Below are 15304 nucleotides of genomic sequence, written 5' to 3' on the forward strand. Positions count from 1 at the left end.
ATCAAATTCACATGGAGGGGCAAGGGACCCCAAGTAGCCAAAACCATTTGGAAAAAGAAGAATAAAGTTTGAGGACTTATATTTCTTGATTTCAAAACTTATTACAAGTTACAGGGATCAAAAGAGTGTGGTACTGGCACAAGGTTCAACACATAGACCAATGGAATAGAACTGAGAGCACAGAAATAAACACATCTATGGCCAAATGATTTAAAAAAAATTTTTTTATTGATATATACTATATCTTCACATACCATGTAATCATCCAAAGTGTACAAGCAATGGTTCACAATATCATCATATAGCTGTGCATTTATCATGACATAAGTCCAACTGATTTTTAACAAGGGTGCCAAGTTCACTCAATGGTGAAAGAACAGTCTAACAAAAGGTGCTGGGAAAAATGGATATTGACATGCAAAAGAATGAAAGCAGATTCTTACTTCACATCATATACAAAAATTAACTCAAAATGGAGCAACGACCTAAACAATAAAAGCTAAACTATACATAGGGTAGTAACTTCAGGACCTTCTCAGCAGTGGATTCTCAGACTTTACACCAAAGGCACAAACAATGAAAGCAAAAATAAATAATATATAAATTGTACTTCATCAAGTGCAGAAGCTTTTGTATATCAAAGGACATTATATAAAGAAGGTGAAAAGATTGTCTACAGAATGGGAGAAGATACTTTAAAACCATATATCTGATATGGGTTTAATATCCAGAATATATCGAGAACTCCTGCAACTGAACAACAAAATTCAAAAATAGGCAAAGGAGTTCAATAGACATTTCTCCAAAGAAGATACAGAAATGGCCAACAAAAACATGAAAAGATGTTCAACATCATTATCCATTACAGAAATGCAAATCAAACCCACCATGAGATAACATTTCACACTTAGAATAGCTACCATTAAAGAAAGGGAAAATTACCATTGGCAAAATGTGGAGAAATAGGAACCCTTGTACACTGTTGACAGGAATGTAAAATGGTGTAGTCATTGTGGAAAACAGTTTGGTGGTTCCTCAAAAAGTTAAACACAGAACTACCATATGACCTGGCAATCCCAGTATTAGGTATACACCCAAAAGAAGTGGAAAAAGGTACAGGAACAGATGTTTGTATACCAATGTTCATAGCAGCCTTATTCTCAAGAGCCAAAAAGTAAAAGCAACTCAAATATCTATCAGATGAATGGGTAAACAGAATGTGGTATACACATAAAATTATTCAGTTGTAAAAAGGAATAAAACTGATACATACTACAGCATGGATGAACCCTGAAAATATCATAGCTTTGTGAAGTAGAAGCAAAGAAGCAGATACTGTATGATTCCAATTAAATGAAATAACTACAATATGCAAGTTCATAGGACAGAAAGTAGACTATAGGTTATCAGGGGTGGGGGGAAGGAGAATGAATGGATGGACGGATACATAAAATGATAAGGCAGATGTAGTACAATGTTAAAAGTTGGTGGATATGGGCATTTGGATGGGAGAGAAATGTTGAGAGAGGTGCTGAAGTTCCCTATATGGGTTCTACATTATTTCCACAACTGTCTTGTAAGTTTGAAACTATTTCAAAATAAAAAGTGTAAATAAATAATAGACCCCTCAGAGAAGACTCTGAATTTCAAGTGAAGGATAAGGGCTGGCTGTGAGCATTCTAGGAATCAAATGAAAAATAGAGGGCTGGGGAAATCTCCATTCATCATTCAGTAAGCAAATATTCAGTCAATTCCTCTATATTGGGTAAAGTATCCATGTTCTTGAATGACATGGGGTCTCTTAGTCCAGAAACAGTTGTTTTATCCTCCCTAGAGAATAAACTTTTAGTCGCCAGTCAGGATAGGAATGAGGCAGTTATCCAGAAGCACTAAGTAGGAGAAGGGATTTCGAGAAATAATAGCTTCATAAATAGGTCTTTTTATTTAAGTTATTTCCATTTCATTCCCAGTTCCAGAAATACCTGGTACTGCCAACTCCTGAGTCTTAAGGATTCCATTGTATAAATCAGGTTTGTTTTTATTTCCCCATTACCAACTAAGTACTTAGCTTTTTCAGTTTACTAAGCCCATTACTACTTTTTCATACACTTTCTAGCTTAAAAAATGTTGCTGATATTATTTCATTTCTGTTATCCCCATCCTTACACGTTTATGCTTAAAAAATTCCTTCATTATAGCTTTAGTGGGGTTTCAGGAAGGAGCAAAAATCTGTCATCTTAACCTGAAACTCACATTTCAGGTTATCAAGAGGATTCTCAACTTGCCAAAGCCTTCAGAAAGAAGCTAAAGATGGTACATTTAACTAGTTGCACATTATCATCTCATAAGAAGGAACAAAAAGGGACAAGAAACTATATCTTCTTTGATTAATTTTAAGTTGATAATGCACAGTAAACTCTGCCAGAGAGCTTTAAATTTGTAATTAATACTTTTTCAGCTACTGAAATCTAGGTAAAAACTGATAGGATGATTTACATTAATAGTCAGGAATATTCATTACATAATGAGAACTACTTAAAAGCGTAAGCAACAGCACTGAATTATGGGTGTGCATGTGTTTGAAAGGGGAAGTTTAAGGTCATATTTGTCACTAGAAGGAAAGCTAGTGGACAAAACGTGGGACCGCATAAAGTAGTAAACCCTGTTGTGGATGATGACAGTGGTTAATAGCACAAATATAAGAATGTTCTTCCATGAACTAGAACAAATGTACATCACTATTGCAAGGTGCTAATAATAGGGTGGTACATAGGGGAAAATGTGACTAATATAAACTATGAACTCCAGTTAATAGAAATATTATAATATTCTTTCATCAAATGTTACAAAGTTCTACTAATGCTTAGGTGTCAATAATAGGGGTATAAGGATTATGGGATTTTTCTTTCTGGAGCAATGAAAATGTTTTCAAATTGACTGTGGTGATAAATGCACAACTCTGTGATTATACTGAGAACTATTGACTGTACACTTTAGATGAACTGTATGCTGGGTGAATAAAACTGTTTAAAAAAAGGACAGAAAAAAACTAAAATACAACTGTGGTTATTCTAAAGAAACAAACAAACAAAAAAAAACAAAAACAAAATGTAAGCAAAGAATTTTATGTAGATAAATAGACTGTAAAAGTTTAGTTTATAGATTCTAAACTGCAAACAGATGGAAAAAAAATAGGCTGTACACCGACTTGTCCCCAGGATACAGGGATATTCTAATTTTATAGTTTTCTTCTCTACTGTCACTTCTTGTCTTAATTAATACTGGCATTTCACTGTCCTAACCCTGTTTCTAAAAATAATTTAAGACTCTTTTTGCTACCTCTTCATATCAAAAGTCTTTTTCCTTCTTTTATTCTCTTTTATTACTTTTTTGACTACTTAGCCTTTTTTTTGACAATTCTTGCTTTTGATACAAAATATATTTGAAATCTTTCTCTTATGGAAGTAAATCTGTCAATTATATGCAGTTGTGTATAATAATTCATTCATTTTTCTTATTTAACAGATATGTATTGCATGCCTATCACAGGACAGGCCTTATTCTAGGTATTAGGGCTCTTAGGACAAAGTCCCTGCTCTTATATAGCTTGTATTCTAGTGGGGGTGACAGACCATAAACAAATGTGTCAAGTAGAGTTGGATGTTAATGAAGGAAAACAAGGATAAGCGGTATAGAGAATGGAAGGGTGGGATGGGGACATGTTGGTATAAAGGAGATCAGAGAAGGATTCTCTTCAAAGGTGACATGTGAACAGACTTAAGGGAAAAGCTCTATAGATATTTGTAACTTGAGCATCACAAAGAGAAAAATAACAAATATAAAGGCCCTGGGAGAGCATGCTTGGCCTGCTGAAAAAAACGAGCAGAGAGACCAGTGGAGTTGGAGCAGAATAAACTTTGTTTTTTCCTGAACATTCAGTATTTTTGTTATGGTTAATTCTTTACAGATTTTTAACATAATCTTTTGATTTCTAACAGATTAAGATGCTAACTTCTCTGGAAGGCTATGTTTTAAGTCTATTGGATTAGTGGAAATTTTACTGAATAAGGTAATAATTTGCTGTAATAAGCATTTTACTGAACATAGACTTGCAAATAATGTGTATCATATTGCCTAATTTTGAAACAAAAAGGGGTAGTACAGTGGAAAGAGTTAAGAACAAGATCTGATTTGAGTCCTTGTTCTACACTTACTTGCTACAAGTGATCCTGAGTCAGTGTTCTAAGAGGTGGTACATATATACACTTTACACTTTTACACTAATTCTTAAAATGTAAAAATATTATAGTGATTATGGGGAAAGAATATAGGATTGGGAATGTGAAATCCTGAATTAAACATCCTTGCTATCACTTATTCAATGTGTGGTCTTAGACAAATAACTTAAAAACCTCAGGTTCCTTATCTGTAAAAAGGAGATAAAAATACCTATTTTATAACATAAAGATTAAAGGACATAGTAATGACCTGTACATGTGAAAGCAATTTTATACTACAAAATGTAATATTAAGATACATAAACTACTCATAGAGCTTTCAAATTTATATTTTACTCAGATTTAAGTCTTTCATCTAAGAGCTTTCAAGATTTATTTAATTTTACCTTTCACTCTACCTATTTATTTGCACTTTAGGATTGCATACAAAATTTATTCAAGTCAGCTCCCCATTTAAGCCTATGATAAATTTTATAAAATAACTCTTTCTTTTCCATTACATGGCAAAATTCAACAAATACGAGCAACTTGAAATCCTCAAAAAGGATCAGAGGTCAGACTTTCAATTTAACTTTATTAACGGATCATTTTGCAACAGAAAACATAGGCACTTATAAAAAATGGTTTGCAAATAAAACCACCATTTTGTATATTTTAATAGCTGTTAATGACTTTTTAGTGTTGGTTTGTTATTTTACCTATTTCTGTTTCCTGATATTGTATTGCTTAGCTAACCACTTATGTGCTAAACATAAATTTACAATCACAATTTATTGTTAAATACTTGACATATGCTTTGAAAATAGTAATATAGAGATTATTTTATTTCTTAATATTGTATTGCTAGACATTAAAGTGTCCATATGTTGCTGGACAATTCAATTTGAAATACAGTCCAAAAGATTATCAACCAAAATCTTTTAAAACACCCTCAAAGGTCCTGCAAAGTAATTTACAAAAGATTTAACAGAATAGAACTTACTCCATGCCCTGTGCAGTCTGCCGTGCAATATCTATAAGTTTGATCATCTCAAATTTGGTCTCAATGATGTGGAGATGGTGATATAAGCTGGAACCCTCACACCACTGGGTAACAATAGCCAGCTGTGGCTTTGTTGAATAGCCCATGAATAGTAGGATATTCACATGCCGTGTTTTCCTGTAAAAAGAAAAATGATAATAGTGAAAGTCAACAGACTTCAGCAAAATCCTAAAAATGAGGGCCAAAGTAACCTATCAAAAGCTTTTGTTAGAAAAAGGTATTTTAAAAAAGAGAGAGGCTTAAAGAAATCATAAAATTGGAAGAGACTTTAGAAATTGTTTAATTTCCCATGCTATTCAGTAATATATTTTTAAAAATATACCTGACAGACAGGGACTCAGAGGTTGCTTAAATGCCTTCATTAATGGGAAACTCATCACTGACAGGGCAGCCTATTTCCTTTTTTTTAAAAAAAATAATTCTAGTGTTAGAAAGTTTTCTTGGGTTGAGACAAAATTGTTTCCCTACAACTTCCACCACTGGCTTCCCTGTTCGGCCCTCTAAAATAAAAGAGAATAAGTTTGCACTTCTTGAACATAAAAGCTTTCTCTGGGGTGGTACGATAGTGGCTCAGTGGCAGAATTCTCGCCTGCCATGCTGGAGATCCAGGTTTGATTCCCGGGGTCTGCCCATGCAAAAGAAAAAAGCTTTCTCCGGACTAAATATCCTCAGTTTTGTTAACTATTTCTTCCCTACGTCACAGCCCTAGAATTCTCCCCATCTAGGCTGCCCTCTTCTGGACATACTCTAGTTTGTTAATGTTCTTCAAGTTCCAGGGCCGCAGACTAAATACAATCTCCAAATGTGTTCTGATAAGCTTAGAAATTTAAGAATATATGGTTTCACTTATAGAAATAAGTGGAACCATATATTCCTGTGCTAAGAATACTATATTTCCATTAAGCCAGTCTGGGATGGAGTGACTGAATTACACACTATTTAAAAAAACAGAATTAAAGAGAAAACATGTTCAGACAAACTTTGTTTCTACATATTTATCCATTTTTTGGTAAGTCTGTAAAGTCAGTAATAGTGGCTACTACTGGAAAATAGGAGTTAAGATATTTTCTGGAAAACCGTAATCTACATAAGCTCACCTGAGTACTCCTACTTCATTTTTGAAAGCCTGTAACTGCTGAGGTGTGGGTGCGGTCACATTCAACATTTTCACTGCCACATCACCTAAAAGGTAATTGTTATTCCAATCGTCATATCAATCTTTTTAAGTATAAAAATATTTAAAAATTCTTGGTATTTTCACTAATTTCCATAGCCTTAAATCCATATCGTTATCAAACTACAAATTACACCTTAACTTCCTAAACTGGATTAATTTTCTAAGGATAAAAACTGAACTAACAATAATACTCTATACTAGTATTCCAAAATTTCAATTAAAAAACAGCCAGCCAACCTTTGTTTTTCCCCTGAAAATTTAGTTTAGTCAATTGAATACTCATGGTATTTTCCTGGTTATTTAACATCTAATATCAATTAGATACATTTGGTATCTTAATGTTGAAATTATAAATGACAAGCCTAATGGAGCTTAGCTTAAAATAGAAAACTGCAAAACTACTTTATCAGAGTAGTGTATATTTTTTTAGTTCATAGATCATTTATGCCGCTTTTCCTTAAGAAAATGATTAAAATAATAACTATAATTGCAAAAATGGAAATACACTTTCACCAAAAGACATGAGCAAGAATATTCATCGCAGCACCATTTATAATAGCCCCAAACTGGAAACTACCCAAATATTCAACACACAGTAGGATAGAAAAAGAAATATGTTATAGTCATGCAATAGAATACTCTACAGTAATGATAGTGGAAGATCTACAACTACATATAGCAAAGATGAATATTATAAACAATGTTGAGTGAAAGAGGCCAGACACAAAAGAATACATACTATATGATCCTACTGATATTAGGATACTGGTTACCCTTGGAGAAGGGAAAAGTTGACTAGAAAAGGGCACGAGGGGGACTTCTACAATGCTGGTAGTGTTCTGTTTATTGATCATAGCGATTTGTTGAGATTTCAGCTACTTTTACATTTAAGACATGCTTTTTGTATGTTATACTTTGATAAAAAGTTTAACTTAATGACTTTTCATAATTATCAAAGTAATACAGTGATATATAAACATGCTGCTTTTAAAATTTAATAGGCCATAGACACCTTTCCATGTCAATATATATTTATTTTAACTCCTATATATCATCTATGGATATTATCATTTATTTATGTAATTCTCTATTAACAGGCACTTCAGTTTATTTCCAGTTACCATTATTGTTAACTCTATGATGAATATACTTGTACATATATCAGTTTGTTCAGTCCATTTACTTCCTCAGAACAAAGTTCTACAAATGGAATTTGATGGCTCAAAGGTTATACATTCTGTCAAGATTAATACATATTGTCAAACTGTCCTCCAGAAATTTTGTAGCAATTTATTTTCCTACGAGCAGCATTACAATCACAACTCTAAATGTGACCAATTTTTAAAATCTTTGTCAATTTGACGGGCAAATAATTTTTACTTTTTGAACTTATACTTCTTTGGTAACTAATGAAGTTGAACATTTTTATAAGTTTACTGGCTGTTCACATTCTTTCATTTAGCAAGCTCACTTTTAATGTTTACTTGTGGTTTATAATACAAATACAATTATTAGTAGAACTTCTAAAAGGAAAAACCCATCATTTTTGGGTCTAGCTCACCTACAGGATCCTCATCTTAAAAAATGATTATAATGATAGAACAGTCCAGATTGTTGAGAATCCTGTTTTTCTTTAAAAAATTTTAATTGCAGTAATAAAAATACAACTCAAAATCTTCCATTTTAGCCATTTTCAAACGTACAATTCAGTAGTGTCAATTACATTCACAATATTGTGCTACCACTATCAATATCTATTACCGGAACTCTCCTTAAACAGAAACTCTGCAACCATTAAGCAACAGCTCCCCATTCCCCTGATCTGGGGGCCCCCGTTAATCTGTATATAAGATCCAGTTTTTATATCCTGTCATTTGTGTTAGACACCTTTAGAGTACTCCAGTATCTGATCAAAATAGCTTCATAATGCAGATAATGAATAATCTCTTTAATTTTTTAAAAATGAAGAACAACTTTCAAATCCTATTATAGGATAGAATTTTTTTAGTTTATTATATCTTCTATCCTGTTATCCTATTATACTTTATCCAGTTATTTTATCCAACTTTTTTTATCCTATTATAACTTGAGGCAGTGTCACCATAATACATACATACCATGCCACTTTCCCTTGTAGACTGTTCCAAATGACCCAGATCCAATCCTTTGTCCAACTGTGATCTGTCCATCAGGAATCTCCCAATCATCACTTGAATCCCGTCTACCAAGTGTTTTCTTGATAAATATAATGAAAAAGTCAAACCAAACCAAACAAAAAGGACAACCTATGTTTCATACTATACATTCCAATATGTCTAAGAGGGATATAAGTTAGGAAGAGAATAAAATTTAAACACACACACACACACACACACACACGCAAACACAGGAGGAATAATAGCTAAAAGCACTATTTCTAAAACATAAAATTTAAATTTAACACTAAGTATTAGGATGGACACAATTTATTAACAAATATAATTTATTGGGTATGAGCAGAAATGTATATACCTAAAACCAATAAAATATAAGAGCTTTATATCATTAGGAGGACCACTAGGGGCATAATAAGTACTATATATTTGTGACTACTTTTGGCTTCAAAGCCCCCAAATTTTAAGTCAATATATAATGGTAACTGCTGTAATTTATCTGATTACTCTTCCCAAGTCTAAATTTCCTCATATATCTTAAATGATCCACTCTCTCAAAAAACATTATCAACCTATAAAATAACAATCTACTCACTAAAAAAAATTAACAACCTATAAAATAACAATCTGCTCTCTCAAAAAAAAAGTTATCAACCTATAAAATAATTTTAAAAGGGTAAAGGTTTGAACTATCCAATATACTGTATATGTTGCTAAAATTAATAGTTTTTAATATAGATTATTATGCAACAAAAAGTTCCTTTTTCAAATAGAGAAGAATGTCATTTTGTAGATATCTGAATTCTGAACTAGCCCTTTAGAATACATATGCTTAAGAATCTTCCTAAATACCAGTTTCATCTCTTTTTCCTTATTTTAGAAGCAAATGCTATTCTTTTTCTTCCAAAACTGCCTTTTATTCAATTATATTAGAAATGAGGGCAAAAATCAGTGTTAGGGAATATGCTTTAAGCAAAAAACACCAGCCTTTAAATTTATTTGATGACAGAAATTCCATGTCACATATGGACATATTGATGTATCTAAAAGATGACATTACATGATTCCTACAAAGAAAGAACTGAGAGAAAAAAAAGATGTCATATACTTTTACCATTCTATTCCTATCTTCTGAGGATGAAGATGATTTTCTTTCTCGCTGAGGTCCTGGAGATTTCTGTAATGCTTTCACATTAGTGAGTGAGCCAGGTAATGAGGCAGGAGGAGTAGCAGACAAACCTGTGGTTGATCCTAAATTAGGGAAAGGGAAAAAAAGTATTCATTAAAGGAGGAAACTTTATCAGGGAGCAGAGCAGGAGGTGTGTGTGGGGGAAGGTTAGACTTATTTAAAACAATACAGTACATGTTCAAATACAGAACTTTTAGAAGGGATAGGTCAAAAAGGGGCCTCATTTGATGATTAGCACTATAACTTCTTTTTAGTTTTTGGGTCAATTTAATGATCTTTTAAACATCTGATTATAGATAAATACTTTGCTATTAGTGTAAAATCCAGAGGAGAAACAATTTCTCTAAAATAAAAGAAAAACACTTAAAAATGCTCCCAATTTTCTGTTTCTTTCATACAAAAAATTAAAAAGCAAAATCAATTTAAAATTCTATATAACAAATGTTTAATTATTTTATGTTATTTACATTTAAAAAGATGGAAACCCCCAAATGGAAACATTTTCTAATAATGGCCTTAATGTTCAAAATACCTCACATTAGCCACTAAATTAAAAAATCCTAAACTACATACAATACTTTTAACAGTAAGAGATATTGGTCAGTTTCATGAGTTCCTGCAGGCTTATTTTACTAAACAGAAATTATTTATCTGCATAACAAAGTTAACACAAACAAAGCCAAGCAATTTTCTCAAGACTTTCTGAAAAATCTATGCCTTTGTATAGTGAGAGCTAAGTGCTGTGGCCTCACAGTCAAGTTATCCCAAAGCAAACATTTTATCAGCCAAGTGAGTCTGGGTGGTACATTCTTTGAAAGTGAATTCAGCTGGCAAGGTTACATACCTTTCTCAAGGGTATATTTCCAAATGCTGACTCAGCAGCAAACGACCTAAATTTACATATAGAAGGGACTTGGTTCAGAGGGGCTTAGGGCAATGACTCCTAGTGGTAGTATAGCTAAGTAAGACAGATATCCAAGTAATATTTCCATACAGAGAACAAAAAAGGTTCGATAAAAAAAAATTTTAATGATTACAGTGGAGGGGAGGTAGGTGGTGAATCACCACTACCGTTCAAAGAACAAAGATACCAATGACAACATTTAAACGTTAAATCTGTATAGAAATGTTACTGCTACATGCCATCAGGTTGAATTTCCATGATCTCATATACAATTTTCTAAAAGAAAATGGTTGCAGGAATTTCTGTTAACTAGAACACAATCCATTTTCTACCTTCCACTGAAAAATTTCAACAATATAAAACCATAACTGCATGACAGATTCAAAGTCCTGACCTATTCAATACTTTATTATATTACTCTGTACACATGACTTCCATTCTATGCTATGGAATTTCAAAGATACAAGAGTTGGGCTGAGAGAGCAATCAAAACCTGAAGCACCACTTCTACATTCAGAATAAGTGGCAGAAAATAACTAGCATGAATCAGTTAATATAATTATTTAAAAATATACATAGCAAGATATCGGCCCCATTTTGACTCAAATTTTTAAAAAATCAACTTAACCCCAAATTAAAGTATAGCAAGATGAAATCTGAGAGTGAACTGCCCATTATGGTATAAAGTACAAATCCCCAAATTTTCTGAGGTATGCTACAATACTTGCAAACACCTTATAAATCTTTTTTTATAGCTCCCTACCTTTGACATAATATAAAATATATATCTTCCACATTAGGAAAAAAAAATTGCTGATATTATAGAATCGCAATAAGAGCCAAAAGGCAAGTAAAATTTCATGTGATAAAGGTTTCTATTATGTTTTTATTTTTTTTTTTACAAACCACAAAATTTGGTGGTAACAAATATTAAGTCTTCAAGATTATTATCTAAATAGATTAAAATACAAGGAATTCAGATTGAAGATGACCCACCACCACCACAAACCACTTTATTTATTCCTACCCACTGAATTTGGAGTTTAAAAAAGTATCAAAAGCAAGAAATAAGTAATATAATATAAACAAGATGGAAATCCTAGCTCAATTTCCTTGATTTAAAAAATTTATGATAGCATACAGAAAGCTTGCAGTAGTGAGTATGTGTGAAAAGCACATTCAAAGCATTCCAGCCAGGCCAAGCAGAAATTTTGTACTAAAAACTCTCACACTTACAAACACACATTGTGAGGGTGAGACACAAACAGCAACTGTAGTTTATATTTATTTTGCTTTGGGTGAAAACAAGAAAGAATAGCCCAACTACCTCGGAACACTGGGCCAGGTTCAAAATCAAACACTATTTCACTGGGGACAGAATGTAGGAGGGGGCTGGGAGTCCGGGATTGGTATTTCCGAAGACAGCGCATCAGCTGGTTCAAGGGGGCTGTTAGAAGAGAAAGAGAGGGGCAGGCAAACACAGGAAGACAGACACACAGAAGAAATGAAAGTAATGGGGAATAAATAAGATGATAGATATGAAACCTGCTAACAAAATAGTTCTGGATCTTTAAAAAATCTGCTTTGCAATGACATGATCATTTATGTAGAAAATCCCAAGGGATGTATAAGACAACTAAAAAAAAAAATCCCAATGATTTTTTAAAAAGTGACTCATAAAAAGGACAAGAAATGCCACTTGATTGTATTTTTTTTATTTTTTTACATGGGCAGGCACCGGGAATCGAACCCGGGTCCTCGGGCATGGCAGGCAAGCATTCTTGCCTGCTGAGCCACCGTGGCCCGCCCGCCACTTGACTTTAGATACTAAGCAGGCAGTTTTTTATGACTAAAGTAACTTTGTGATGCTAATATAATGACAACATTTAGATGCTGAATGTATTAGGCAAAATTATCAAGAGCCACAGCTATTGAGACATATAAAAGTCAAACTGGAAGCAACATTAATTGACAGGTTCATGGAATAACAAACAAAAAAACAAACTTGTTTACGTGCTATAATAAATACTAAGTCTAGAGTGTACAATGTAGGGTTATCATCATTTTGGGAGCCTCACTGGTATACAGAAATACACCAAAAGATGGTTCATATAATGCTTATTCAATATAAAATAGATTTTGAGTTTGGAATTAGATATTCTGAAGATAAAGCAGGTCACACCGCAGAGACCAACTCTAAGCAAAATAAGTTGTTGTTGCAAGCCTTCCTTATTAAACAGAAGAAAGCTGAAAGGTAAGTATAGTGGATCTCCTGAGGGGGGGGAAAAACTACAAGATAATACAAATATCAATTCTTGGAAATTCTTGAAAAACGCACATTACACAGGGTATATTCTTATAAGTAAGTTTTTTTTTAAACAATGTTTTCTTAGTTTCCAATATTCAGTGGGTGCTAGAGTAAACCTCAATTCAATTTCTCATTTGCATTTTTAAAATCTACTAGACTAAGAAGAGGGTAACTGGGTTTTTCCACTAGAGGTCCATTCTATAGATGTACATTTTAAATTCTTCTAGAAAGTCGAAGGGAAATGGTCAACATTGTATACAAATCAAGGAGCGTGACAATGTTGAGAAACTGAACAATCTTTAAATATTAATAGGGTCTCCAAAGGAAATTTGGTAACTCTGGCTTTGAAGTGTTTAGGAATTAATTAAGTTGGGAGGAAAATTAATCATTTCCCTTTTGGTACAAAATTTTTAAACTGCAGGTAGTACATAAAAGATTTCCTTTTTTGTCCTCTAATTTTCTCTACTCATGAATTAGTTAAAATTTTATTAAGAGATAAATGAAAAATACTAAAGAAAAAAATTGGGGCTTTCTCTACATATTTTTCTCTGTGTCTGTGTTTCATGAAAAAAGAAAGCATAAAGGAGACAAGTAGCAAAGCAACTGCATTTTCCAGAGTTGTTTTTTTTTTTAATTTTTTTAACTAAAATTACTACTTACCTCCATCACCACGAAACCCTTGGTCTCTAATCAAGTCCTACAAATAAAATAGTGATGAATATTTATTCAAAGCATATGGTAAGAAAAGTAATAACAGCATTGAATTTTTCACTGAGCATTAATGAAAGGCAAATTCAAAAAAAGAAGTGTCTTACAATTACATCACAAAACAATATGAATTAGCTAGTGAACATGATAAAACCTAAACTCTGAAGCACTTGCCAATCTAACCCTACACTGAAGGGATAATTAGTTTTGATCAAATGTTGACATCCAAGCCAGATGAAACATGAAACTGTATAACATAATGAACCCTCTTCAGGGTGAAAATGTTCTACAATTGATTGTGGTGATGTATATACACACTCCGTGAATATACTAAAAGACAGTGATTATACATTTTAGATGGAGTGTTTGATATGTGAATTTATCTCAATAGAACTTAAAAAAAAAATCCTTGTTCAGGTCCCACTCCAGACCAGCCAGTGGGTGAACACACTCATTGCTTTGTTGGCTGGGGGTTTTGTAGATATTCATATCAAACCCTGCCTTCAAGCTCAATCAGGAGTAGCCCTCAGGAGGTGCTCCTCCAGGGCTCGGGGGCCTTGGGGTCAGCCGTGGCTGGAAAGAGGGGAAAGAAGGTTGGAAAGGGTGGTTCAAAAAAAAAAAAAGCTAAATTCCACTTCAGGCCATTCAAAACCAATTGTTACATCAATTCTTAGAAAAAAAAATGATACTGGCACACACTAAAAACTATAAAAATGTTCATATTTTTGATCCTGTAATTCCACTTCTGGGAATTTTCCCTAAGGAAATAATTCCTAAGAAAATAAGATATGCACAAAGATGTTCAGTGCAACATTATCCATTATACTGAAATATTAGAAATAATTATTTCATTATAGGCATATTGGTTAAGTAAATTATGGTGTATTAATTTCATGAAGTATTATGTAGCTATCAAAGACAATTATGAAGCTTGAATCATGAAAAATATCTGCAATATAATAAGAAAGCAGAATACAAAATGAAATGTACATGGATTGCAGTCACAAAAGATACTGATGCATAAAAATATGGAATCATAAGGGGCTATCAAAACAATTCACAGGTTTCAAAATCTTCTTTATGATTAAAATACAGTTTTTAAAACATAATATTTGGAGGGGGGTTGTCTACTGGCAATGAAATTTGGACTTTTTGTGTGTGTGTGTGCATGGACAGGCACTGGGAATCGAACCTGGGTCTCCAGCATGGAAGGAAGAACACTGCTGCTGTGCTATCATCGCACTGCCCGAAATTTGGACTACTGATAGGCAGAACTTGGATTAGTTTACTAAACTGAAATACAAAGGATTGAATGGCCCCAAATGTCTAAACAGACTTTTTGCAAATAGGCAATTTTTTGTTGATAGGCTAAAAACAGTAAATTCTTCAGAAACGTATTTCTATCATGTTCAATGTATTTTATAGGGCCTTCAACATCTTCTAAAGAATAATCATATTCATTATACACCTGCAAACAAGGTGCTAGTGCTAGGAGTTGTGTGGCTAGCAAAAAATATATAAACTCCTTGTGCTCTCAATAGCATTCTCTGTTCCTGAGAACTTACAATCTAATTGGAGGTATTAA

General features: G+C 33.0%; 1 protein-coding gene across 4 annotated transcripts in view; it reads right to left on the reverse strand.

Annotated features, from left to right (window-relative positions):
* The window catches only part of BRAF (B-Raf proto-oncogene, serine/threonine kinase), a 232221-nt gene that overhangs the window by 44161 nt on the left and 172756 nt on the right, over nucleotides 1-15304 (reverse strand). For 3 of the 4 annotated variants that reach the window (XM_077147814.1, XM_077147796.1, XM_077147786.1), the window contains 5 exons: nucleotides 13672-13708; nucleotides 9725-9861; nucleotides 8575-8692; nucleotides 6378-6462; nucleotides 5221-5397 (listed from right to left, as the gene is read on the reverse strand). In XM_077147814.1, coding sequence (XP_077003929.1) covers nucleotides 5221-5397; nucleotides 6378-6462; nucleotides 8575-8692; nucleotides 9725-9861; nucleotides 13672-13708 — 554 coding nt within the window. Of the gene's footprint in view, nucleotides 1-5220; nucleotides 5398-6377; nucleotides 6463-8574; nucleotides 8693-9724; nucleotides 9862-12030; nucleotides 12151-13671; nucleotides 13709-15304 lie in introns of all 4 variants that reach the window. The other variant, XM_077147805.1, reaches the window with a different exon arrangement.

This window comes from Tamandua tetradactyla, chromosome 1, assembly GCF_023851605.1.
Source record: "Tamandua tetradactyla isolate mTamTet1 chromosome 1, mTamTet1.pri, whole genome shotgun sequence".
Lineage (NCBI taxonomy): Eukaryota > Metazoa > Chordata > Mammalia > Pilosa > Myrmecophagidae > Tamandua > Tamandua tetradactyla.